The sequence below is a fragment of the Anomaloglossus baeobatrachus genome, chromosome 6 (assembly GCF_048569485.1).
Source record: "Anomaloglossus baeobatrachus isolate aAnoBae1 chromosome 6, aAnoBae1.hap1, whole genome shotgun sequence".
Classification (NCBI taxonomy): Eukaryota; Metazoa; Chordata; class Amphibia; order Anura; family Aromobatidae; genus Anomaloglossus; species Anomaloglossus baeobatrachus.
Window position 1 is genome coordinate 478,926,845 of NC_134358.1, and position 27,652 is coordinate 478,954,496.

The following is a 27,652-nucleotide window of genomic DNA, read 5'->3' on the forward strand; positions in this document are numbered from 1 at the left end:
TTACTGTACTGAATACCAGAATCCATCCATGGCCAATGGGCGATTCTACCCCACTAGGACACTAATGCCTCATTAGTGACCCCCCCCCCCCCCCCCCACACACACAACCACAGCCATTTTTCCACCATACTCTGAAGTCCAAGATTGAAAATATCAATATCTATGTCCGTCCGATAGATGTACTCCATCAGGCCAATATAGGCCACCCAAAAACCATATTTATTCTTTCCTAATGTTTTTTCATAAATCCAAAATGAAAACAATTTCAACCAATCCAGGAATGATTTCTGAAAATACAACGGAAGCTGTAGGAAAAAAGGTTCTTAACAAAAATAATGTCCCTTTCAGCCCGAGAGATAAACTCAAGATTCTTTACCCTACTCAAATCATCACCTCCCAGGTGGATTATTAAAAAATCCAGTGACTGATATCGCCTAGCACTCCTCTTCAGCTCAGCTATCAGGTGCTCCCATCTCATACCTCTACAACTAATCCAAAAAATAAATAACTTGATCATGTGAAAAAGAGAGCTTTTCTGTGTACCTCCGCACAGCAGCCCGCTTCTGGGCCAAATAAATAAACGAATGCCCAACAATCCACAAGATTAAAGGTTCTGAAAATAAATTTAATTAAACAAAAAATTCGGTCAAACATATAACTTGTACTTACCAGAAGTCCATCTCCCCAACTTCATAATTCTACTTTTTTTTTTTTTTTTTTTTTTTTTCTATTACCAAAGCTGGCTGCTACTTTAGCAGCGCCAATTCTGAATGAATGTGATTACAATTTTAAATTGCTCTCACCGCAACTAACCAAACAGCTCTTTAACATTGCATTAAATTGGAACCTAGTAGCCGGATCTCCAGACCTGTGCAAAAATAAAGCATTACCAAGATGCGGACAAATCGAAAACCAATGCCTGAGATTCGCAACCAGACAGACCCTTGAACTTCTAATAGTTGATAGCTTAACCAATTGCCCTTTTGCCGAGTTGATCAGTTTTTGAACATACAATAAAAATCAAACAATGACCTCTAAATACTTTCACATCATTAACCAATAGACCACCTACCACTTTCTTACTTGGCGACACCAACTCAGATATACGCAAAGCTGCCAAAAATGCTATCACAAATGCAGTCCTTAATAAAGCTGCTTCAAAGTCATCCATACAAAACGAACCTAAGGTAACCCATAACTCGTCCAGCAATCCCACCCAAAATGGGACTTCTAACATCAGCCTGCCTGGAGCTTCTCTTAAGCCGTTTCAAAAACTGCCTGATCGGAAAAAACGAAAAACAGAGAATAAAAAAACCCCACAATTTAAGAAAAAAGGAAACCCCAGACAAAGCTTAGTGTAGTGTTGCATAACTAATAACAAATGACAGCTCAAAGTGAACATATTCCCACACAACAGAAATTACTGCAATAACAATTAAAACCCTTCCCTCACAAAAACTCCTCCATCTTTCCCATGCGGCAGTATATGCTGCCCATGTATTCGAAGCTAAAGAATTTTTAATATATACTGGGATTAAATTCCCAACACTACCCACAAGTGCTCTGGACAGGGCAACTCTTTTCTTCCCTCCTGCGCTCCGTCCCTCAGACTGGTCAGCCGCTGCAAGCAAGATAAAAGTGAAACAACCTCTAGCTCCTGAACAGAGACGTCTTCAACCAAATATTATATTTCAAACACTGAAAACCAGCTGTCTCAAAACCTTCGCTGCCCAAAAACATTTTGAAGAAAGGGTATTGATCCCGAAAACAACCCCTTCACTACTAGACCGAAGACTAATCCTCTTATTGGCAAGCGTGCTACCAAAGATAGAAACAGAAACAAGAACTGAAAACAAATCCAAAACATCTCTCATTATTTAAACCAACCACAACCCACTTCTCCTGCCAGGTCCCTGTTGACCAATCCATACCAAAACAAACTAAAAAACCAAAACCACTATCTGTGCATATGCTCAAACCAAGATCCTCTGAAGAACAAAACCGATCCTGAAAACACGTAATTCCATTTAGCTCACAAAAAAAAAAAAAAAACTCTGCCAAACCAATAAAACCTCCCTCATTTCAGCCGACACCTGAACATGCGCACCTGCTGAATTCAAACCTTTGATACTCTCATACAACCGTCGGCAGAACACCATCCCCATAGGGATAAATCTGAGAGCAAAGTTCAACGATCCCAACAGAGATTGTAACTCTCGAAGGGTAACCTTTCTTTTAGCAGAAATTTCCTCTAACAAGCTTTGCAAGCGAGACCATTTTTACTTTGGAAAGCTGTATTCCATAGCCACAGAATCAATTGAAGTTCCTAAAAATTCTATTTTCTGGTATGGGAATACCGTTTTTTCCTTGGCCACGGGAACCACAAAATGTTCCATGACCATTAAAAATTTTTGAACCAATTCCATACATAAATTCGAGCCCCCGTGGCCAATAAACAAAAAATCATCAAGATAGTGCAGGACTCCACCAGCAAGTACTGAATCCTGCACTACCCAATAAAGAAATGAAGAAAAACATTTGAAATAAAAACGCGACAATGCGAACCCCATCGGGAGGCATCTATCGAAATAAAATTCACCATTAAAGAAAAGAAAAAAAAAAAAAAAAAGAGATTTAAACCTTGAAGGGTGTACTGGAAGCAGCGGAAATGCAGACTTGATGTCCGATTTTGCCAGTAGGGCCCCCCTGACCAAATTGCCTAAGGAGCTCTACTGCCATATCAAATGACACATAACTAACTGAAGCTACTCCGGTATCCACCTCGTCATTGAGGGACCCACCATTAGGATATCAAAGGTGATGGAATACCCTGAAAAAGCCAGTTTCTTTCCTAGGTGCTATCCCTAATGGTGAAATACGAAAATTAACAAAAGGTGGTCCAGGGAAAGGCCCTGCTAACCTACCTAACCGTAGCTCTTTTCCGATGTGTTTAACAACAAAAAACCCTCTGAGGGCTAACACACGGTAAATTCTTAACTAAAACACATCCTAAACCTGTAAAATAAGGGACAAAAAAAAAAAAAACATGTTTAAAGCCCTTATATATTATTCTGGCTTTCTCCCTGTCTGGGTACCGCTTTAACCATGGCAGCATTTTTCCCAAGCTCACAGGAGTCTGTGCTTTTGAGGAAAAAAAAAAACTCCCAAGGATTATAAACCTGTTGACCCACCCCGTTTAAAGCATCTGGCTAAAAGGTGAGAACCACCACAGGATGAGCACTCATGCCTGAACCCGAAATTATTAAGCCACTTACACGTCAATTCATTATTAACAAAACATACTCCTTGTTCAATTGTTGAGTAGGAGCCTGTTTTGCTAAAATACCCCTCTGTGGCAACATCAAGTTCAGCCATAACCCCACATCCTTCTCACCCCATCTCATCCTGGAATGTACCGCATCTTGTGCCGGAATGATTCATCGTATATAAGCCAAGCAATGCCCCCAAAACCACGATAAGAAATTGAGAAGGCCTGCAGCCAAATGTGAAAGGATTTGAAAACCTTCTTCTTAACCTCACTCTCACCTTTGGCTTCATACCCACTCAAACACAATAAAGCCCTACCTGATGGTGACAAAGAAAACCCATCCATATATTCTCTGCTCCAAATCCTCTTTTGTCGCATTGCTCAGATGAAAACCTAAAGGCGAAGCCTGACAAGTTAATGCTTCCTCAAAGCATGTTTGAGGGATGCCCTTAAAGCTACCCTCATGTGCATCAGGCTGTACATGTGTGTGTATGGTGTCTACCCTACTTCCCCCCTGCATGAACTCAGCGCACACGCTGTAAATTAACTCCCTAACACTGTCCCTATTACCTACTCCAGTGTTATTACCGAGGGAATAGGATAGCTTACCAGACTTGCAGGGACGATCACCAATCCTGTCGGTTGTCTCCAGCAGCTGGGGAACGATGGCTGCGCCGGCCACAGCGGTAGGCCCTGAAGTACATCCCGCTTCACCGCTCTCGCTCCCGGAGTCCTCCGAAGACCAGGCCTGTAGCGCCGCCGCTGCACTAGAGCTCTTTTGCAGCAGCGACGGCAAGCTACAGCCCAGACCGAAGTCCTCACCCGCCGGCGGCCTGAAGAACCCATCTTCTTCTGGAGCGGTGGAAGCCAGACATCAGACATCCTGGCCGGCGGTCACCTCGTGATGACGCGACAACCAGCCAGCCCGTGATGCCCAATTCTCGCGATACCACTGGGATTGACCACGAAGATCTCGCCCGACTGCCTCTTCCTTCACCGCGGGACTGGTCCAGCGATGCCGCCGCCGACTTCTTCCAAGCGCTGCTACTCTTCGCTCCAGCCGACCTCCGACCCGTTCTTCCTCCTGACGCCGGCGGTGAGTACACTTCTTTCCTTTTCCTCGACCACCGACCGAAACCTCCACCGGAGTCGCACCCGAACCAGGAACAGGTACTACAGACACCTCGCCCCGCTCCATACCGCCCGATACTTCAGCGGTAACATCCCAAGGCAGGCTCTCATCGCCGTCTTCCTCTCCAGCTCTCCTGAGAATTTGTTGCAGCAGTGACTTCATGACAAATCACTTGATCCTGTCAGCTGTGACTGACACAGCTGACTAAAACCCAGATATTTATACAAACTCCTTCTCACACAAAGTTGACAATAACCAATCAATATTTCATAAACACCCGTGCAGTCAGCTGATTGGCTACATGCCAGCTGACTCACGTTACCAGGCAGAAAAATCCTCCTCATATTAACCAAAATAGGGTCCGTGCTATCATGACAATCCCAAAGCTACATGCCATGGGATTTTACATTCTTTGGTTCTTTGTTTCCTGCTGTGCAGCATGATCGCTAGAAAGTCTCAGTGTGTAAAGGGGACTTTACAGCAACTTCGTTAGCGACTTCCCTTTCAAAAAGCTGCTTTACAACGTCCCCAATGACTAACTAGGTCGTTCTGCAGGTCCGGATCGCTGTTGCGTCGTTGGCCAGGTTTGCCTGTTTGACAGCTCATCAGCGACTCAGCATAGACTTTGTAGCGATCCTGGCCAGGTTGGGATCGCTGGTGGGATCGCTAGAAAGTCTGTGTGTAAAGGGGCCTTTAAATATCACAGGCTGATATTTGGTGTCTATAGAGGGATGAAATTCTAATTTTCCTTGTATTTACTAAAGAAATCAACACTATTCATAAGAGGAGGCCTTAAATATTGGCAAGAAACTAAGGCCACTTTCAGGTTTTGGTTAGTGTTTTACCTCAGTATCTGTAAGCCAGAATAGGGAGTGGAGAAGTATAACAGAAATGTATCCACCATTCCTGCATTTTATTTTCACCCACTCCTGATTTGTGGCTTGGGAAATCTGAGCATGGCCTAAAGATGATCACTGCTCTTAGATCTGTAGGGTCACAGGTAACATAACGGGGGTCTACAGCCAGACTGGGGTGATAAGGGCCCACCGATAACATTGAGCTTGCGGACTCGCTGTTCAGCTACATGCCAATATTACAATATCCTTAATCATAAATTGACATGTGCACTGAGTGGATATGTGATGCCCCGGGATAAGGGGTACTCGGATCCGGGCCACGGGGTCACTTCTGTGGGTATCACGGTGGCGTGACCCGGTCTGTGATCCCAGGCTCCACAGTAAAAAGGGGATTAGGTAAGGGAGATTGTCCGTGACGCCACCCGTGGTGTGCGGTGAGGTAACGGAGGACTGCCGGTAAATGGATCCCGGGGATGGTGGTGGGCAGCAAGGTGGTGATTTCCCTCCACGGGTAGGGTGTTGGTGTCCCGGGACCCTGGTGAGGTGGTGCAGGGAGGAGATGGAGACCGTCTGAGAGCTGTGCGCCCGGTTGGACCGGGGATGTTGTTACTCAGTTCGCTTTGCAAGGAAATTCACAATCAGGAATTAACCAGAAATTGCCGGTGTCTGCAGCCTTCGGTGCGGAGGGTGTTTTGGGGTCCCACACACGGTACAGCAGGATCCTGGTCTTGTTTTGCAGCCAGACGCTTCTTTCTCCTTCCTCAGTCGGAAACGGGGAGCCCACTCCCCCTGCAGTGATCCGGGTCACCCCCTGGATACCGGTGGGCCACTACCCTGCCCCGGCCACCTCGGGCCCCTTCCTCACACTTCCCTTCCTTATAGCAGCCAGGAGCTAGCTCTCCTGGTCTGCTCTCTTCACACCCCTCCTGTTTAGCTCTTAACCCCCCCCCCCCCCCTGGTGTGTCTGTCCTGCTGCACTGGTGTGGGATCAGGTTACCAAGGAGGAGAATGGCCTGCACTTTGATGGATTTTGCAGGCTCTGACACCCTGGTTTTGCCAGGGCGTCACAGATATACCATTGGTGAAGCCACATAATGGTCCAAGATGTAAGAGCCCAGTTTCCACCACAAAAAAAAACCAGTTGAATTATGTTATGAACCACTGGCCAGCAAAAGCTACAAATGCTGTTCTTGTGGGTCCTTCTATGTGACAGACAATACCTAAATGACACAATTTTAAAAACTGCACACCTCAGTGTTCAAACATTCAAGAAGTTAAATCCTTTGGAATGTGGAAGGAAAAATTGTGTTTTTCCACAGGGTTGCTTAAAGGGAACCTGTCACCAGGATTTTCCCCTAAAAGCTGCAGCCACCCCCAGTGAGTATATGTGTATATATAATACTAGAAGGTGGCCCGATTCTACGCATCGGGTATTCTAGAATTTACGTATTGTGTAGTTCATGTATGATTTTTGTTAGATAGATATATCTATCTATCTCTATCTATATATAATAGAGATGCATATCTCTCGAGATATTCGAGATCTCTCATAATATGTGTTGTTGTGTGTACTTACCAAGTGTTTGTGTAGGGCGCTGTACATGTTCTGGGTGTGGCGGGGGGTGAGAGCGGTGTTGTATGTGTGTTGCGTTTGTGGAGCGCTGTGTGTTGCGCGGTTTGTGTGTGTGCTGTGTTTTGGGGGAGGTATGTTTTGTGCAATGTGTGTTGTGCGGTATGTGCGTATATTTATGTATGCCGCGGTGTTTGTGTTGGGTGTTTGTGTGTGTGTGTGTGTGTGTGGCGTTGTCTGTGTGTGGGTGTCTGTGTAGGGTGGTGTTTGTGGTTCCCAGTGTGTGTGTTGTGCAGTGTGTGTGTGTGTGTGTGTGTGTGTGTTGGGGGGAGGTGTGCACCTCCCATCGTGCTCCATCCGCCATGCTGCGCACTCCCCATCGTGCTCCATCCGCCATGCTGCGCACTCCCAAACGTGCTCCATCCGCCATGCTGCGCACTCCCCATCGTGCTCCATCCGCCATGCTGCGCACTCCCCATCGTGCTCCATCCGCCATGCTGCGCACTCCCAAACGTGCTCTATCCGCCATGCTGCGCACTCCCAAACGTGCTCCATCAGCCATGCTGCGCACTCCCCATCGTGCTCCATCCCCCATGCTGCATCAGCCTCTCTGCCCGCAGCATCAGCCTCTCTGCCCGCAGCATCAGCCTCTCTGCCCGCAGCATCAGCCTCTCTCCTCCCAGCCTACCCCAGCCTCAACCTCCCGCAGCATCAGCCTCTCTTATCTCAGCCTCCTCCAGCACGCCGTGCTCCACTGCCGACACAGACCTGATCGCATACACATACACTCACCCGATCGCATACACTCACCCGATCGCATACACTCACCCGATCGCATACACTCTCACACCCGATCGCATACACTCTCACACCCGATCGCATACACTCTCACACCCGATCGCATACACTCTCACACCCGATCGCATACACTCTCACACCCGATCGCATACACTCTCACACCCGATCGCATACACTCTCACACCCGATCGCATACACTCACACACCCGATCGCATACACTCACACACCCGATCGCATACACTCACACACCCGATCGCATACACTCACACACCCGATCGCATACACTCACGCACACACACATTGACGATATTGCACATACGCGCTCACAATCACAACATCCGGAGATACCACATGCTTCTGGCCATGTGATCCTCCGGCAGGTCCTGGAAGTTCACTGCACAGTATCGCCGCCGAGAAGCAAGCGATATCCCAGGATGTTGTGAGTGTGTGGATGCGATGTGAGGTGTGTGTGAGGGTGAGTGTGATCTGATGTGTGCGTGTGTGTATGTTCCGCCGCTGCAGGACCTTGATGCGCTGGTAACTATGCTACCATGGTTACCAGCGTATCCTATCCCCCGCTCGCATGGGAGCCCACACCAGCATACGGCGGCAACCCCAGCAATGCGAGGGTATGTGTCGGCTGGGTTGGCGGCGTACGCTGATGTGGGCTCCCGGGGGTACAGTACTCACCTGGGAGTCGTGGCTCCGTGTCGGTCGGTTCGGGGAATGCGTGCGGGGCCAGAGCGAGCGTGCATTGCGTGAGGGGGGCGGGGCGTGGGCGAGTTGCCAATGCCTGCAGGGTGGCGGGTCGAGAGGCCAATCCGTGGGGGGGCGGAGCCTAGGCGAGCGGCCGGCCAATCCGTGTGGGGCGGAGCCTTGGCGAGTGGCCAATCCGTGCGGGGGGCGGGGCCATGGCGAGCCCAGCGGCCAATCAGCTTTGTGTCACCGTAAGGACACAATTTTGGAGCAAGATAGACAGACAGAATAAGGCAATTATATATATATATATATATATATATATAGAGAGAGAGAGATATTATATTATATTATAATATATGATCTCCAGAATGTGGTGTACATAGGTCAAGGGTGCTGTGTGTGTGTGTGTGTATACACAACACCTGTTGCCACAGGGTACTGCACCTCACCAGAGGTGCAGTATTCATCCTGGGTAAGGAGGTCATTGCCAGTAAACCACCACAATTCACCAAACCATAGTTAGCCACTGCCCAAGTCTCTACACTAGCCCAGTCCTGGTGAGAGGGCAACTATCACTAATGTAGTGGACCCTCTGCTCACTAGTTCAGGAACCAGGGGGGAGGAGCTTGACACTGGGGAGCAAGGCAACACACAGCAACCAGGAAACAAGTGAGATGCAGGAGGACAGTCGCTGAGGGGAGAGCTGTGCCATAGCTCCTTGTTGACTGGGCACAGACTATAGGGTGCAGAGCCCTAGGCTGGTGGGCACATTACATCCTGCCAGCAGATATGCTGGGCAGAGGATTTAAAGTCTTCTGACCTACACACAGTATCTGGGGCACAGAAGCATATATAGCAAAGGGTCGTGACCATAGGGTGGCCCCCATCTACGGACTTGCGCTGCCTGCTATACGGGAAAGAAACCATTCCCAGGACTCGGGTCCAAGCATACCGTCAAGCCGCAGGGAGGAAGGACTCACTGAAAGAAACATCGGTTCTGAACTATCCGAGACCGCCTGGAGCCCATGACAGCAGAATCCGGCAGTCCAAAGGTGGTGACCTCTCACTGAGTAAAGAAATTTAACTGCAACCCCTGTGTCATCCCTTCCTTCCAACACCTTTGCTGCGCAGCAGCCAGAGTGGACTACTACTCCCAACTTCCCTGTGGGCCTGAGCGCTGCCTGTGGAGAGCTGTACGAACCTAGCTGCACTATCTCCGGCCCTCAGAGGAACCTCCTTGTAGTGGCGGCTCCCATATTATAGTACCACACCACAGGTAGCGTCACAAAGAACTACTATACCAATCATCCCCATCTCCTTTTTTTTATTGACACAGATGGGGTCACGGAGCCGAGCCAGGCCGCTGTGACATCCCAAACAGAGACCGGCTCTGCTCTCAGTAGGGCAGATCCAAGTGCACATGCGCATTAGCAGGCTCTATGTGTTCAGGCAGAGACTAAGCCGCGATGAGCGGTGATGTCACTTAGGTTAGTTGCAGTCACAGCTGGAGGTTCAAACAGTCCTCCACAGGTAACCAGACCCCAGATGACCTCAATGAACTCTCAAAGAAAACTGTGGGGTTATTTGCCAAGAGATGCAGATTTCATGCAGAAAATTTTACACCATATTCCTGCACCTAATCTACAGCTCCTGGCAAAAAAAACGCATCATAACCACATGTAGTATGATGCGGTAGTGATGCGGGTTTTTGCCATTAGGTGTATATTGGGTGCATATTGGGAATAGGGTATAAAAAAATTCAGCACCAAATCTGCATCTCTTGGCAAAAAATGTACAAAAACAGTTTTGATGCAGTTTTCTTCCAGGAGGTGCAAATTTGGTGCTGAAATGTCTGCACCAGATTTTAGCACCAAATTTGCACCTCCAGGCAGAAGACTGCACGCAAATGGCATGAAACTCGTTTTTGTGCATTTTTTTGCCTAGAGATGCAAATTTTGTGCTGAAATGTTTACACCATATTCCTGCACCCAATCTACACCTCTGGCAAAAAACCGCATCATACCGTATGCGATAGTGATGTGTTTTTTTTTTACCTAGGCTGCAGTGGCCTCTGATGTTCAGTGATGTCACATCAACTTCTGGAATTGGAAATTGACCCGATATCACTGAGGTGGGCCCCAGTCTCACTGAGTGACTGGGCTGTGGGCGGAGTTTCACCGCATGTCACAACCCAGCACTGCACATGCTTGCGGCACTCTGTTAATGAAAGCAGTGAAGGAGAGAATGTGCACAATGCTGGGATGTGACGTGCGGTGAAAGATTGAAGTGAAATAGTTAGTAAAAGAGGTGTGCCAAAGTTATTTTGATCTATATCAGAAATGTATTAGGCACATGCACCTTACTAAATCTGACACATGATTTGTGCTGTCTGTCCTGCAGAAATCATTTCTGATATAATTTCCACCAGAAACTGAGACCGGAAACTGCTCAGTGAGAAGATACAATTGGGATAGATAAGATATACTGTAACAAGAGAAACTTCTGGGAGTGAAAGATTTCCGGACCTCCGGAAAAAATCCGCACCAAATCCGCATGCGGATTTGCCGCGAATTTGCCGCGATTTTCCCGCGGGTGGTTCCCTGCGGATTTTGCAGACTGTACTGCTGAAATCTGCAGGGTACCTGCGGAAAAGAATTGACATGCTCATTTTCTCAAGAAATTTTCTCGAGAAATTCTTCTCAAGGAAATTTCTTGAAAAAAATCCGCACAGTGCGCACAGCTATTTTTTTTTCTCATAGAATTTGCTGGGAAATGTCTGCATAAAGATTGCAGACATTTCTCAAGAAATTTCCGCGGCAAATCCGCGGGTAAAGCGCACTAGTGCGCACAGAGCCTAATAAAGGGAATCTGCCAAAAAGTGCTTCGGAATATGTTGGCGCTATATAAATATAGTTATTTATTATTAGCAGTTAAAAGACGCTTGCAAACAATTCTGAAGGCATTTCCTGCTTGGAAGACACACCATTCTTTACAACAGAAGTTTTGGGAGGGTTTCCAAATGAAAAAATGCATTTTACTGAATGTTTAATAGACTTCATAAAGCCTAGCAAAAATGTACAACAAACACATCCCCCCCCCCAAAAAATAAATTAGGAGAGGTCTGACAAAAAAAAGCCAAACTGCAGGAGCGTCAGTTGTGTTGTTTTTTCTTTCCTTTTTATTAAGACCACCATAACAAATACATCAATATCTTCCCCTGCAACATCTTTTCATTTTCTTTTAGCATTGACTTTAAAGCAACATAAAAAGCTGAATGTGGACATACGCCACAAATGTAGATTTACGCAAGAATTTTTTTTATCTATAAAAACTCCAGGAGACTTCACATGATTTTTTGCGTCACCTCTATAAGGCTACTTTCACACATCAGTTTATTTCCATCAGGCACAATCCGGAAAAAAACGGATAAAAATGATCCGGCGCCGGATCCGTTTTATCCCCTTTGATTTGTATTAGAGCTGGATTTTGCCTGATGGCCTTGCGTTGCATCCGGCTTTTACCAGATCCTTCGTAATTGGCTAATGTGGCGGCCGAATGGAACGTTTCTTGTAACGTTTTTTGTCTCTCACAAAAAAACGCATCCGATGCGATACGGCGTGATTTACAATGGAAGTCTATGGACGCTGGATCCGGTGTAATGCGGCAAAAAAAACGGATGCGGCCGTCGGATCCGGTTTTTTAAACTGATCATGCTCCAATTTATTGTAAAAAACTGATCCAGCAAAAAAAACGGACGAAACTGATGCAAAACCAGATGCGCCGGATCCGTTTTTGACAGATCAGGTATACCGGATTCATCAAAAAAAGGATCCGGCACATCCGTTTTTGCATATATTGTGCCTGATGCAAAAAAAACTGATGTGTGAAAGTAGCCTAAACTACACTGACAATTTGTGGTAAATTCCTGATGGAAGAAAAGTCTTAACTGAATGTAGCATTTAAAAAACTTAGAAAAAGTGTGAGATTCTTTTGAGTGACTCAGAAGCACATGAGCAGACATCTCTCCCTGATCCCATCACATGATGGGCCTGCAGCTTCTCATATACAGGAGGAGGGATCAGGGGATCCACTGCTGGTTCCTGCAGCTGGGACTTGTTGGACACAATTTAAATGCTGGGGTGAGATCCCTGAGCAGCTCAGTCAGTGTTCAGGATGCTGCAGGCAGCAGTGCAGGGGCTGGTGGTGCTCTGCCTGGTCTCAGGCATCCAGGCAGGAAAAAGTAAGTGACGGGTTAACTGGTTTGGTTGTTAGAAACTTTGGTACAAGATCCACAATGTATGTAGATTGAGATGCTGAGTAGTCAATAAGATGGACAAGGATCTGTACTGGGCTGCTGGATATCTATGGATCACTAATAATTGCCCCGTTGTGGCCACACTGGGGCTTACTGGTTTCTACAAAAAGTCATTGTGTATCTGTAAAGTCCCCTTTACACACTGAAACTTTGCTGCACAGCGGGAAACAAAGGACCTAAGAATGGTCCTGAACGATTTGTAGCGATCAGCAACTTCACAGCAGGGGCCAGGTCGCTGATGTGTTTCACACACTGCAATGTCGCTGGGGAGGTCGCTATTACGTCACAAAACCGGTGACGTTACAGCGATGTCGTTTGCGATGTTGCAGTGTGTAAAGCCACCTTAGGGGCTAATAACTGGCACTGTAAATAACTGATAGCTGTCTAATGCCCAAGGTGTGTGTGTGTGTGTGTGTGTGTGTGTGTGTGTGGGTTTTTTTTTATAAAAACAATTGATTATTCTTAAATCAATTGTACGTGTGAAAATGAGCCACTTTGAAGCAGATTTCTGATCTCAGCCTCCCTTCATGGGTAACCTTTCTGTGACTACAGATTCTTCCCATTACTGAGGGGTTTAAAGCTGGTGACCATAAAGGTCTATGGATCTGTCACTTCAAGAACCCTTGCAGCAGTAGGTCTTGAAATGACACCTTGAGCAGGTTTTGCTGCAGCAAAAAAGAAAAATGTGAATATACCCCCAGTGTCTAGTATTGAATTATGAAATTAAAAAAATCTAATTTATATATAGTATGTTGCTGCTGTGAATCTGAGACCTTTTAAATGCAACACAAATTTCTGTGATCTTGTGGCAATAACTTGTACATCTGTAGAAACTCTGCCTAATAAGGGACTATCAATGGTGTCTTGTTCTCTTCCTTGGGCTGGGAGGGAACTTCATGAAAATGGCATATAGTGCTCAGGTGACCTAAACCTGGTGTTGTCTCCTCTAACCAGGTTAGAAGACCTGTCTCCTCCTTGTACCGCCTAATGGCTGGTGTATGTAGCCTCTGTTTGCATACATCTGATGAACTTTCCCAACAAACCTTCAAGCTGGATTAATGATTTGAGCATAAACTGGACATTGGTCTCATGAGCTTAAAGAAGTTATTCAATACTTTAACAGCAATGTCTGATCACCCCAGGGTACAACACCTGGTACCCCCTCACTGATCACTCTGTTCTCAGTGATGGCGTCAGCAGGGGACCAGAAATGCTCAGTTCCGGGGGGTGCCCCGTCTTCTGATAATGGCTGCAGACAGACACTGCACATCTACTACTCACATCAATAGGAGGTGCATGTGCGGTACCCGGCTGTATCTGTTATCAGAAGACGCAAACTCTGGAACTGGACACTTTCAGCCATCTAAAATAAAAGAAATCCAGCTCAAGCATCATGACGAAGAGTGAAACGCATTGATTGCGCTAACCATGAGTTTGCTGTTTGATGCACTATGATTGAATAAAACAACAAAGTTTGAGCTGGGATTTTTTTTTTTGGCAATAGTAAGGCCAAATACTGGGTTCCATACTGAGGGGGAATATGGTGAGCTGGACTTCATACAAACCTTTTTGGCCACCAGCACAAACCAGCTGATCATTGGGGGTACCGAAGCAAGGCTGATGAGACATTGATGACATATCACAAGGATACAGGAGGAGGAAAAGACACTAAAGATTGGAGCTAGCACAACCTGGCGTAATGATAAAAGGCAAACCTTTATTAAATAATCCCAAGGTATACGTCATCAATGTCCAAGTAGTAGACAACCTATTTAACTAGTTCATGGGAAATTATGATGCTGTTGAATGAGCTGCTACATGATCATTTATCCTTAGCCTTGTAGACAAAAAGTCCACAGGACCCATCATTGGTGCCATCTAGATGACACTGTTATCACAAACTTCTTAGCCATGGCTTGTATCATGTCTTCAGTCTTTTGATCCAGAACTAAATGTCAAAGTACACGACTTGAAGGGTAAGCTAATGTACATTAATGGCACATGTATTGGCCTGGAGTCCCTGCTGAAGGCACAATACAGATTAGATGGTGGCAATTGAAGTATGGCACTATTGTAATGATGGCTTAGCACCTTCTTAGTATAACCAGTTGTAAAGAATATACAGAGCAGTTAAGTATGTGAATGTTCTATGTTCAACTGAACAGGGTTTCAGGATGTAATGGAGATTAGAAGGAAATCTGGCTCTACAGGTCCCAGTAACCATATTGCTGGCTGGTCTCCTGATACCAACTCTTGGGATGAGAATCTCTACCCTGCCTGGAAGTCTGGTGACTCTAGATGGGAGAACTGCTGGAGAGGTATTATGCGAGATGTATGCATGTCTCCATTTCACTGACAATTACTCTCAATCATGCTGTCTTAATCTTTCTGTCTAGGTGGCAAAGTGGTGGCATTGCTGACCAGTGACAGCCCTGCGCTGATAGGGTCAAATATCACATTTGCTGTGACCCTGCAGTTTCCCAGATGTCAGCAAGAAAATTATGATGGAGACATTGAATATGAAAGAGGATGTGGAAATGGTAAATGCAGCTTTACAGTGCTAGATACTGAATCCTGGCATAAGGTCACGTAATATCTTTGTCCTTCTAGTTTCCTCCATTTCCCTAGACCAATATGTGTACAACTGGACCAAGTGGATGGACTTCTGTGATGAAGGAAACTGCAGTTTTTCCAGCAGCTTTCCAGATGGGAAACCATTCCCACATCCCCCGCACTGGAGACGACACAACTTCATTTATATCTTCTCCACCCAAGGTAAAGGTTGTGCTGCTTTTTTTTTTTTTTTTTTTTTTTTTAAATACACAGCTGACATCTTAAAGCTTGACTGCAGTATTGTAGAGTCTGCACCTTGTACCTCCAACCACCACATTACCTATCCAGCTCGCCTCCCCAGTAAACGACAGAACCATTTTGGATTATGGCCAAATTGGCCTTTATTATAACAAACAATAACAACTTAACATGAATGGTGAGGTTATTGGAGCTCCAAAACCTGGCAAAACCATTAATCAAGGAAAAACAACCAGCATTGCCACCAGCCGCAACCACAGGCTTGGGGGCACCACTACTGCCATAAAACATAGCCAACCACACAGACTCCCAGGGACCCCACCCTGAAGAACCCCAAATTCGCCAGGCAAGTTTACCAAAAACTGTCCAAAAATGGGAGGTTACACCCACCAGATGTACCCCCCCCCCCCCCAACCAACCAGAATTTTTCCACCCACTCAATGAACCCCCCTCTCCCCCGCACGCCGAAATGACCCAATAACCATTCACCCCACCAAACCATTTTAATTAAACAACCCTGTCCATCATGCCTTTGTACCGCCCCGCGCTCGGCCGCAGCTGAGCCGTTCGGATCCGGGCTCGTTGGTGGGTGGCTCCAGCGCCTCCGGACCCGGGGTCATGTCGCTCTGAAAGGGGATGCTGACGCTTTCGGTCGTGGGGTTAGGTAGGTGCACGGCCAGAGCTGTGCTTGAGTTCATGACGCCACCCACGGGATGTGGTGAAGGTAGACACCACCATTGCAGTTGCGGGGCACCCGGGGGAGATGTTCGTACAGCCAGATATTAACCCCCTCTGTGAGCAGGAATGATGGCCCCCGGGACCCGTTGGGGATAGCTGTGCAGGGCGATGTGCGCGACCGGAGGGTACTGTTGTACTTGCTGTTATTGACACACAAGTCACTGGTAAACAAAGTTGATGGTGGTCGGTGCCTGCAGCTGGCTGCGATCGGGTCCCCCACCCAGATGGTGGTCTCTGCCATTCTCCTGCACCGTGTTGTGTAGATGTAGACTGCCTGCGCTTCAGCTACGGGAGTCCGCTCCCCGGCTGTGCATGTGTCGGGAGAGCCCGTTTGTCCGCAGACGCTGGCCCGTGGGATCTCTGTCTGTGCGGTGGCTTTCTATCCCCCTTGGTGGGCTGTTGTCTTCAGTCGGGACTTGGGTGGGAAAGGACCTATAGTCCAGACCGCAATCAGTGAATTAACTCAGTCCAGTGGATTCTGGACCTCGTTTCAAGGTCTGAGTTACCAAACCAACCCCCCACCTGTGTGCTCCGGTTTCCGAGTCGGTTCCCCGGGTCAGTACCGGCAGGCCACTACCCTGTCCCGGTTCCACCAAGCCGTCTTCCCGGCTCTTGCAGGCAGAGGCCTCCGCTTGCCTGCTAGCCAAGGTGTTCGGGCTACGACCCTCACACCTGTCAGTTCGTCACAGGCCTGACCTCCTCCACCACTCACTGACTACAATTGTACTGCTGTTTCCTGCCTCAGGCCCTCTGAACTCCTCTGTGGGCGTGCCAACAACCTGGCTCCACCCCCCTGGTGTGTCCATCAAGCACTGATGGAGATGACTAGGGTTTTTGTGGTTGGCTGATGACTCCTCCTTTTTTAGGGGACAGGTGTAGTGCGGGGGTCTACCTGTGACTACCTGGCTAGTCCAGGGCGTCACACCTTCAGCAATGGTGCCAATTGTGGGCCACCCATTATCTGGACCTTATATATTCCCCTATTACTGATAACCACCCCCCCAAGCCTGCAAAAAAGCTCTATTAACCCCTAGTTTGCCCTCCAATTCTGAGTCATGGGTCACTTCAGATTGCTCTGCTTAGGGCTCGGTTATACCTATAGCCAACATTAAAGAACTTTAGTCTGGGGGCCTTGTGATCTTGGAAAAAATGTCTTACAGGGATTGTCCAAGAAAAACAAGTCCTTCCCTATCTATAGGAGACATGATGGTAACTTTTGAATTGTCTGATCACTGGTACTAACAAGCAAAATGGGGCTTCTTTATCGCTGTTGTATAATGAAGCGTCAGGTCAGATTCTCCACTGACTTTTTCTGGCAGTCGGGCATCTGATCTGATGCTTTATGTATAGGGATAAAAATTCCATTCTGCTGATCAGTGCAGGGGGCAGCAGCCAGAAACCACTGATCCAGAGATCACTTATCCCCTGGACTGGTGAGAGGTTGTCTGAAGGAACAAACTACCTTGTTTTAGGCTTTATTTTTCTTACTACTGAATTGCATTGTCAGATCACTTACATGATACATGTGCATCTCAATAAATTAGAATATCATCAAAGTTAATTTCAGTAATTAAATATACAAAGGGAAACCATATTATATAGGCATTACACAGAGATCTATTTCAATTGTTTACAGCCAATGAAGAGACTTGATGTCATTTTAACCAATATACAACCGGTATATATAATCACTTCAGACTGTGCAGGTTGGGGTGATCCCACTCCCCTAGAATGCTTAACTTGTACTTGCTGTAGCTGACTCCTTAGTTTGGAAATGACTGGGGACTTTCTTTCTTTGCTCAGGCCAGTATTACCAAATGATGGGGCGATCTTCTGCCATTTTGTCCATAAATACTACAAACATCACAGCCGGCACACAAATGATTGACGTCACTGTCTTCAGAAGAGGTTACCGGAAGCATTACCCAGTTGCAAAAGCGAGCAGTAGTTATGTAGTAACCGGTAAGTTGTGAAGTAGTGTGCACAGGAACCGAAGAACCCAGTCTAGAAACTTGGTGATGGCTGATGCCTACTAGGATGAGGACACATACAATATCCTTAGGCCCTGTGCACACTGCATTTTTACCCACGTCTTTTGCTGCAGAAATTTCTTGCAAAAATGGTTGTAACCTTTCTGCACACATTCCCCACAAAACCTATGGGGAAAAAAAATAGCTTTATTTATTTTTTTTGTGCAGATTTTTCAATTGTTTTTTGGTGTAGATTTCACTCATACTTTTTGCTGCATTTTCCCTGCCAAGAGATGCTGATATTTCTTCACCAAATACTCAGCGTGTGCACTTATCCTTAAAGTAAAAAAATCAGTTACAAATGGTCAGTCATGGAAGATGTATAGTGCCCATAAGGCACACTGCTGTACTGATTAATTGCTCTGTAAACTGAATGCTGGGGCTTTCATAACCATACTACATGGATGGTCACCACTGCCTTTTTTTTTTTTTTTTTGTATTCTGTTAACAGGTTTGTTGTATTTCAAGAGCAGCATGATGTAGGGAAGGACCCTGATCCCAGTGATGTCACTTGCTGGGTGCTGTGCTGTTTCCACAAAACCTTGTTTTATCGGCAGGAGATCATTGTCTTGTCCCCTAGTCCTCCTACTGTGTAGGCCCCACAATCTGTTAGCTTTGTGTACTTTAGGCTCTGCATTTAAAGCACTGCTATATCTGATCAGAATTTTATTTTTTTTTTTCTTATATAATTTGTTTAGATCAAATCCCATTTTATGTGAAGCTGTCTCAAAAGAATGACAAGAATTCCTCAGACAACATCTTTATTAAGGATTCACCAATCACCTTTGACGTCAGAATCCATGATCCAAGCCATTATCTGGATAAATCTAAACTGAGCTTCGCCTGGGATTATGGTGATGGGAATGATTCCCTTTCCAATAGTCCAGTCTCTGCTCATAACTACACCCAGATTGGAAACGTCAGTGTTAACTTGACTATCAAAGCTGCCATTCCTGGTTCATGTAAACCAGCTACACCCACTCCAATCCATACAACACTTCTACCAACTCCCACCAGTGCTTTCACCACTACAAATTCCACTGGTAAGTAGGAATGTGACTAATATTGATGTAATATGGAGCGTTCAAGAGTGTCCTGTGCAGGGGCCCAAATATCACATGTTCTTATGATGGGGAATATACAGTAACCTTTTCCTTGCAGGTAACTCCACAGATCTACCACCCACTGACACTCCTCAGCCCACTGAGATATCCAATGTTACCACTGGCCATACAACCGCTCCATATACAACCCCTGCTCCAGACTGCTTCATATACAGATATGGCTATTACATGAACAACATCACAATTGTCGGTGAGTTGTCTGCTGCTGCTTCTACACTAATATTGGTAATATAAAGGGCCTGAGTCCTGAATCTTTTACTGACTTTTAGATGGTATCCTTGAGGTCAACATCATTGAAATGACGAGTGTCCAAATATCCGCATCTCCAAGTGGGAGCTCCGTAATTGACTTTGTGGTCACTTGTGAAGGAAGGTATGTCTCTGCAAATAGTGACAATATCTATAACACTTCTACTGCTGCTCCTTGTCTGATGGCCACTGTTCCTTCAGTCTCCCTACAGATGCCTGTACAATAGTCTCAGATGACAGCTGCATGGTTCCCCGAGACATGGTGTGTGATGAAGTTCCAGCTTCTGCTCAATGCTTGCTGACCCTAAGAAGGGCATTTGAGCCAGGATCTTACTGTGTCAATATTACCCTGAGCAATGGGGCAAGTTTGGCTCTTGCCAGTACACTGGTGTCTATAGATGGTGGTAAGTGGCTCTGTACTGGTAATATCCAGCCAATGGCAGCTCCTGGTGTAAAATTACAACATATTTTAAAGGGAAGGTGCTGCGTTTTTTTTTTCTCTTAAACAATGGGGGCAGCAATCTTGGGGTTTACAGTGTAACAGTTACACACTGCAAATACTGCAGCCCCTGCGTATAAGGGTTGATGGGGTAGGAGCCTGACTTTCTCTAGCACTGAAGCTGTGTTGTGTCCCCTGGGCTGTCAAGAACACAGCTCTGGGAGGAGACCGCCGCCATCTCTGTGGAGTCTATAGCATATGTTGTGTGCTGCAGTTTCCTCGTCACCAGGTCTGTGCTCAGCACTAGGCAAGTGGTGACACTGGGCTGACAGGAGATGCTGCCAGGAGCGGAGGTCCGGGAATGAGTTAAGTTTGCGGCAGTTATTGTAAATGACGCTACCTGCAATCACCGGTAGCTCCTCCAGTCACTCTACTCAGAGTATAGCAGTTACAGAAATGAGCTGCTGAGATACCAGGTTTAAAGGAAGAGGTGGGGTGAGTAACTGGCGAGGAGTGGTGATTGCAGCCTAACATCTATAGTGCAATGCCTGGCTGCAGATCACTGATACAATGGGGGCACAGTATACAGTGGAGCACTATGCCATATACCACTGCAGTCACCAACAAAATGGCTCTGCACTGTGATCCTAAAGTTCATCCTCCCTTATCCTTTTGGAAACACCCAGAAGTTGAGGGGGAGCTGTGACATCACACACAGGAGAGCAGATTCCACCCACTTTTACTGCAGTTGTAATGTAATTTAGTTGTACACTAGGTCTTCAGTAACTGTTCCACCTGGCGTTTTGAGTGGAAAATATCACTTTTTTTTTCTTTCTATAATTTGGTCAATTTAAAATGAAAGGATAATAGGTAAACTTAACTTTTTTTCCAATGTTTTTGTTTAGTTTAATGGAATTTTATTTTAATTTTTTTTTTTTTTTTTGCTGGCACCCACCCTTTAAGAAGATTACAAATGAATAGGCTCATGTCCTCTCCTTTTGTATTAGAAACATTTTGCTTAATGTGGAGTGACTGTGCAGTTTATTCCAGCTCATAACTACAAATAAATTTTGGCCTTCAAGTAATCTTGTGTAACACGGGAGGGGGGCGCAGAAAGGAACCAAAACCCAACCTGTGTGCAAACTGATCACTAAGAAATAATTTATTTTTTGTTTAATTTTTTTTTTTTTCTTCCCCACTCCTAGGGTCTAAACAGACAGTTTCTACAGTATTTATTCCTCTCGCTCTAGTAGCCCTTGTTGTTGTGCTGATTGGTGCTACCTTGTACAGGTGAGTCGGTGTCCCAGCACTCAATGGTTTTTACAAGATGGAGTGTGTAAAATTTTTATATTTTTTTTTTTTTCTTTTTTCTAGGAAATCTAAGGAATACAAACCTATTGCAAATGCATCAGATGGACGAAGCAGTCAAGGAATTGCAGTGTACTTCAGTCAGGTCAAAGATGTCTTCTTCAAACGAAACAATGAGCATGATCCTCTTCTGAAAAGCAAGGCTACAATAATATAAGATTCTGCTTCACATGTAAATGTCTGCCATGTTCTGGTATTCTGTTTTTATTTCAGCTGGTAAAGCTGTAGTCAATAAAGTTCTTAAAATATATTTTCCTGTCTAAACTCCCTTGTAATCATCGGTGTTTCCTGTTGGTTCCACAATGTAACCTTAGTTTTCCCAACAAGACACACAGTAAATGGCTCCAATGTAATGCAGTCGGGTGTTCTTCAATCCTGCAGGCTGATATTTGATAGAGGGATGAAATCATAACATTCCTTATGTTGATTCCTTTTCTAAAAACACTATTTATTTATAAGAGGAATGTGCCTTAAATATTGGCAAGAAACTAAACACCTCGTTCTAGGTTGGTATTTAAGCCAGAATCTATGGTGGAAAAGTATAGAAACTTCCACCATTTCTGCATGTTTCATCGACTCCTGATTTTTGGCTTGGAAAATCTGAATGTGGGATAAAGATTATCATTGGTCTTGTGTTGCATTTTAAACTGTGGCTGCAGACCCCTGCTAGATCTAGACTACAGTGACAGGGGCCGACCAGTAACTGTTTGACTTGATGTCTAGTTAAATGCCAATATTACATTATCTTCATAGATTGACTTATTATACCCACTCAGTGTATTATATAGAATAACATTGAAGTAACACACAGGCCCAAGAGGTGAAAGGACCTTTTTACCATCTCCAAAGACAGTTATTGTGTGTTGCACTAATGGTGGTAGATGGGTTAATGGCTGAATTCCGCCATTTCTGCACACAAAAAAAAAAACAAAAACAAAAAAAAAACCACAAAAAACAACTTTGTAGCACTTCTCCCCTGAAGTCAGCAGCACATTGCTACATGGAAAGGGAATATTGGCGTAGACTAGAGTGCAGGCATTCGGTGCATGTTGGGGACAAACATTTGGGTGCACCTTCCCACATGCTGGTTTCCACCACCTCTGACAGCATTGGCTTCCAAAAAAGCCAGAGTGGCAAGAATAGATGGGGGGGGGGGAAAGCTGGTGAGAGGTGGGCACTTGGATTTTGGGGGGGGGGGGGGGAGAGGGAATATTGGTGGCATAGCACTTTCCAGTAATGTGGAAGCCTCCCTATATTTCCAGTGACAAATGATGGAACTGAATTGGGACTTTTTTTTTTTTTTTTTTTTTTTTTGTTGAAGCTTTGCTTGGGATCATTTTACATGACATTTTGGATCACTTATCCTGCGCTCTATGCTGAGCATTTAAATTTGGGTTTACATATAATTTTGCGGAATTAAATGATTCAGATGAAACCCCTGATGAATGCATTCACTATAATGAGGCAGCAGAGTTACTCTAGACTCATATGTACTCTGGTGTCCGTCTTTTTAGATGTTCACAAGTATTGCAGACCGTGCTTTTTATGAACTCTTAAAGCAAAAGAAAAAAAAAAAACCAAAACACCCAGATAATGGGTCAGAGAGTCCGTGACTATCCGCCTCATAGGGAATGTTCATTCAGGGGTTCCATCTGAATCACGGATTTCACAGATATAAAAGTAATCCACGATGTAAGTGCTCAGTGGAGCGTAGGATAAATGTGAGCTGAGCCTTACTGCAATTTTTGGGAGACGGCATGAACAATTCAACAGCAAGTCACGAACTGATTTATTTTTTTACTCCATTCACTGTGCAGTATAAGTGACTGGACAGCTTTATTCTTTGGGTTGATATTATAAAGATACCAGATTTAAAATTGGATTTTTATATTTGGCCCCTGTTACACACTAAAAAAATTTCTTTCACCATATTTTGAGAATAATTTTTCCATGTTTCTGACAGTCATGAGGTTGTTTGTTTTGTTTTTTTTTATCTTCGGATGAGCTGACATTTTTATTGGTAACATTTTTGGGCACATGACTTTTTTTTTTTTTTTTTTTGATCACTTTTTATTCCAATTTTTGGGAGGCAGAATGAACATAAACCAGCAAATCAGGATTTTTTTTTTTAATGCAGTTCACTGGTAAAGTGGTGACGGATGTATTCCTCAGGTCAGTTTGATTAGTGATACCACATTTATATATTTTTTTTTTTTTTTTTTTTTTTTGCCTCTTTCACACTTTTTTAGGAAAAACAAATTTGCTTTTGCATCACCATATTCTGAGAGCTATAGTGGTGGTTTTTTTTTTTGTTTTTTTTTTTTTTTGTTCGTGGAGCAGACTGTAGGCTTGTTTGTTGCAGGATAAAAATGACTTTCAGGAATGCCATATTTATTAACATTTGCATTTTGTTCCACTTTTTGTACTACTAATCACATCTGGCCTAATTATTGATGTCTATTGTCCTTTTCAAACACTTATTTGTATGTTTGTCTGGTCCTTTTGATTATTAATAGTATTTAATAAAAATGTTTTAACCTGAGCACATTTCAGTCCACATTTTTCTCCTATTTTGCTAGTGCCCTTTTGTGGATATGTGCCTATTTATACCATACTGGGATTATTTTTTTTTTTCCCCCTTTTTTGTTTTTGATATACAGTACATGTAATTTTCAATGGATTTCTTGTTTTTATCTAGTCAGGCTGAATCTGCTGAACCGAACTTCCACGGGTCTGCCAATCTCTAATCAGGAGGTCATTATTTGAATTCTTGCTGTCATGGCAACCATCGGGCCCCTGTGTTTACATTGTGGGGGTCCAGATCAGGTGAGAGAAGGAGCCCACTCCCTCTCTCAACCTTCTAAATGATATGATCGTGGCATGTAGAGTGTTAAACTTCTATGGACTGGGCGGGCACAGGACCTGGATAGGACAGCCAGAGCTTGGCTATCACTTAAGCCAAGCTCCTGGCAGTGATTGTGCGTGCATAGCTCCTGTGCCCAGACAATCTCCAGGACATACCACTGCAAAATAGTATGTACCAATGTGTCCAATATTGGGTAGTGGTTAAAAGAAAGAAAAAAAAAAATCACATACCAAGAGTTTTGCTTGTTAATCAGGTGTTTGCCAGCCTGTTTGGATAGATGAATAATTAGGAAGTGTTCCATTAATGATTTCCTTGATTATACACCTATCTGAAAGGACCTTTTAAATAGACCCTGTGTCCAGGTTGTGTCTTTTTTTTAATTTATTAATTTAAATGTATGAGTTTTATTCTTTTATTATCCCACTAATAAAATAAGCGCAAAAACTGGCCTTTTGATCTGGTGACGGGTCATCTTAAAGACACTGAACATTATACAGCTCCTTCAGAACAGTATAGTTATTAACTGCTTTGATGTGATGTTGAGGGATGTGGTTTATGTGCAATGATGCAGCTCCTGTTTCACCTTGAGGCTATGACCACGCTGAATCTCGATGTGGATTTGTCACCTTATTTCTGCATTGTGTGACAGTTTTCTTTCAAAGTGGATCAATACAGGAAAAAATCCTTCACTAAAACAATCTGTCAATTTATTGTAAAATATTATATATTCATACTGTATCTAGAATACACTAAAATGATTCTTAAAATCAAACTGATAAATACTTCTATTTTTGACAGCTGCCCTGTCCTTACGGACGCTGATTGCTGTGGTGTTTCGGATCCTTTTGAAGTCTTCTCTGGTCTTTTTCTTTCTGCAACTAAAGAACATGAAATGCTGAAAAAGCCCATGAATGTCAATCAGTAATAAGATATTTGTTATACTATTTCCAGCACACTTCAAGAAAATGTAGAAGAGGATAATAATGCTTCAAAGTGTTTTATTATATTTGTGCATAGGCAAAAAAAAGTCCAATGTTTCAACCATCACTTTTGTTTTTTGTCAAGGATATGAGTATCTAATGTAACAAAAACCATAAAAAAATTTTTTTAGATAATGTACAGTCAATAATACACATACAAGTTTATAGAAAGCATTGACAAAGTATACATCAGAAATGACGCTATAGCATAATCTCTCTAACAAAAGGAACAATCGTGATTATATGATTTTTTTTTTTCATGTATTTGTGCATATCGTTTATCAAACTCAGAACTTAATGTTAATTATTCTCAATTGGTACAAATGCAAGACTGGTCATAATTATGCCAAACGTGCGGAATATAATATATAAATATAGTGTCCACCCACCTAGGAAAATATACTTTTTGCACTTGTATAGAGAAATCAAGGACCGAATCGTCCTAAAGACAAAAGATTTTTTGTGGTCCTCTTATTTTCCACAGCTTTATGGCATAACATCAATATCTGAGTAAATAGACAAAATGTATGGTATTAGCCATATATAACAAATTGAAGTATAATCAATTTTAAATACATCCATAGTACCTATTCCATGGGTGAAGACTGTGTGACCAGTCGCAGAAAATTAATCTGCTGTGTGAACGCAGATTTCTCCCTAGGTTCCCAAGTGACCTTCAGAGAAACCAATGTTATTTCAAAGGAAATTGGGGGGTGCATAAAAGTGAGCTGAATGACGTGAATAACAAAAGGTAACTTATTTGAATCTGAGTAACAATGGGGATATTTCTGAAGTGCTGTGCATATGCAGGGTATGAAATTAATAACAGCGATTTCTAGATCTCTGGCTTGATAATGCACCTAGGGATCATAGTGTTTGTGATGAAAGAAGGGAATTTTGTTTACTTACCGTAAATTCCTTTTCTTCTAGCTCCAATTGGGAGACCCAGACAATTGGGTGTATAGCTTCTGCCTCCGGAGGCCACACAAAGTATTACACTTTAAAAAGTGTAAACCCCTCCCCTCTGCCTATACACCCCCCCGTGCATCACGGGCTCCTCAGTTTTGGTGCAAAAGCAGGAAGGAGGAAACTTATAAATTGGTCTAAGGTAAATTCAATCCGAAGGATGTTCGGAGAACTGAAAACCATGAACCAAGAACAATTCAACATGAACAACATGTGTACACAAAAGAACAACAGCCCGAAGGGAACAGGGGCGGGTGCTGGGTCTCCCAATTGGAGCTAGAAGAAAAGGAATTTACGGTAAGTAAACAAAATTCCCTTCTTTGTCGCTCCATTGGGAGACCCAGACAATTGGGACGTCCAAAAGCAGTCCCTGGGTGGGTAAAAGAATACCTCGGTAAAAGAGCCGTAAAATGGCCCCTTCCTACAGGTGGGCAACCGCCGCCTGAAGGACTCGCCTACCTAGGCTGGCATCTGCCGAAGCGTAGGTATGCACCTGATAGTGTTTCGTGAAAGTGTGCAGACTCGACCAGGTAGCCGCCTGACACACCTGCTGAGCCGTAGCCTGGTGCCGCAATGCCCAGGACGCACCCACGGCTCTGGTAGAATGGGCTTTCAGCCCTGAAGGAACCGGAAGCCCAGAAGAACGGTAGGCTTCAAGAATTGGTTCCTTGATCCACCGAGCCAAGGTTGACTTGGAAGCCTGCGACCCTTTACGCTGGCCAGCGACAAGAACAAAGAGCGCGTCCGAGCGGCGCAGGGGCGCCGTACGAGAAATGTAGAGTCTGAGTGCTCTCACAAGATCTAACAAGTGCAAATCCTTTTCACATTGGTGAACTGGATGAGGGCAAAAAGAAGGTAAGGAGATATCCTGATTGAGATGAAAAGGGGATACCACCTTAGGGAGAAATTCCGGAACCGGACGCAGAACCACCTTGTCCTGGTGAAACACCAGGAAGGGGGCTTTGCATGACAGTGCAGCTAGCTCAGACACTCTCCGAAGTGATTCTCACTAGGAAGACCACCTTCTGCGAAAGGCGTGAAAGAGAAATATCCCTCATTGGCTCGAAAGGTGGTTTCTGAAGGGCCGTTAGCACCCTGTTCAGATCCCAGGGTTCTAGCGGACGCTTGTAAGGAGGGACTATGTGGCAAACCCCCTGCAGGAACGTGCGTACCTGCGGAAGCCTGGCTAGACGCTTTTGAAAAAACACAGAGAGCGCCGAGACTTGTCCCTTAAGAGAGCCGAGAGACAAACCCTTTTCCATTATGGATTGAAGGAAGGATAGAAAAGTGGGCAAGGCAAATGGCCAGGGAGTAAAACTCTGATCAGAGCACCAGGATAAGAAGGTCCTCCACGTCCTGTGGTAGATCTTGGCGGACGTTGGTTTCCTGGCCTGTCTCATAGTGGCAATGACCTCTTGAGATAACCCTGAGGACGCTAGGAT

General features: G+C 44.7%; 2 protein-coding genes across 4 annotated transcripts in view; one reads left to right on the forward strand and one right to left on the reverse strand.

Annotated features, from left to right (window-relative positions):
- The first annotated feature begins 12,432 nt into the window (after nucleotides 1–12,432).
- LOC142244483 (protein QNR-71-like) lies at nucleotides 12,433–21,611 on the forward strand. The gene is made up of 11 exons (XM_075316712.1): nucleotides 12,433–12,565; nucleotides 14,806–14,958; nucleotides 15,037–15,180; nucleotides 15,251–15,415; nucleotides 17,993–18,151; nucleotides 18,918–19,262; nucleotides 19,381–19,533; nucleotides 19,613–19,715; nucleotides 19,793–19,995; nucleotides 21,236–21,320; nucleotides 21,405–21,611. Exons 1-11 carry the CDS (start codon nucleotides 12,499–12,501, stop codon nucleotides 21,553–21,555), a joined length of 1,728 nt encoding a protein of 575 aa, XP_075172827.1. The 5' UTR covers nucleotides 12,433–12,498; the 3' UTR covers nucleotides 21,556–21,611.
- A 3,338-nt stretch (nucleotides 21,612–24,949) lies between these two features.
- Nucleotides 24,950–27,652, reverse strand: part of FAM221A (family with sequence similarity 221 member A) — a 43,265-nt gene continuing 40,562 nt past the window's right edge. For all 3 annotated transcript variants that reach the window (XM_075316714.1, XM_075316713.1, XM_075316715.1), the window contains one exon: nucleotides 24,950–25,142. In XM_075316714.1, the coding sequence (XP_075172829.1) occupies nucleotides 24,985–25,142 (158 nt within the window). In that variant the 3' untranslated portion in view covers nucleotides 24,950–24,984. The remainder of the gene's footprint in view (nucleotides 25,143–27,652) is intronic.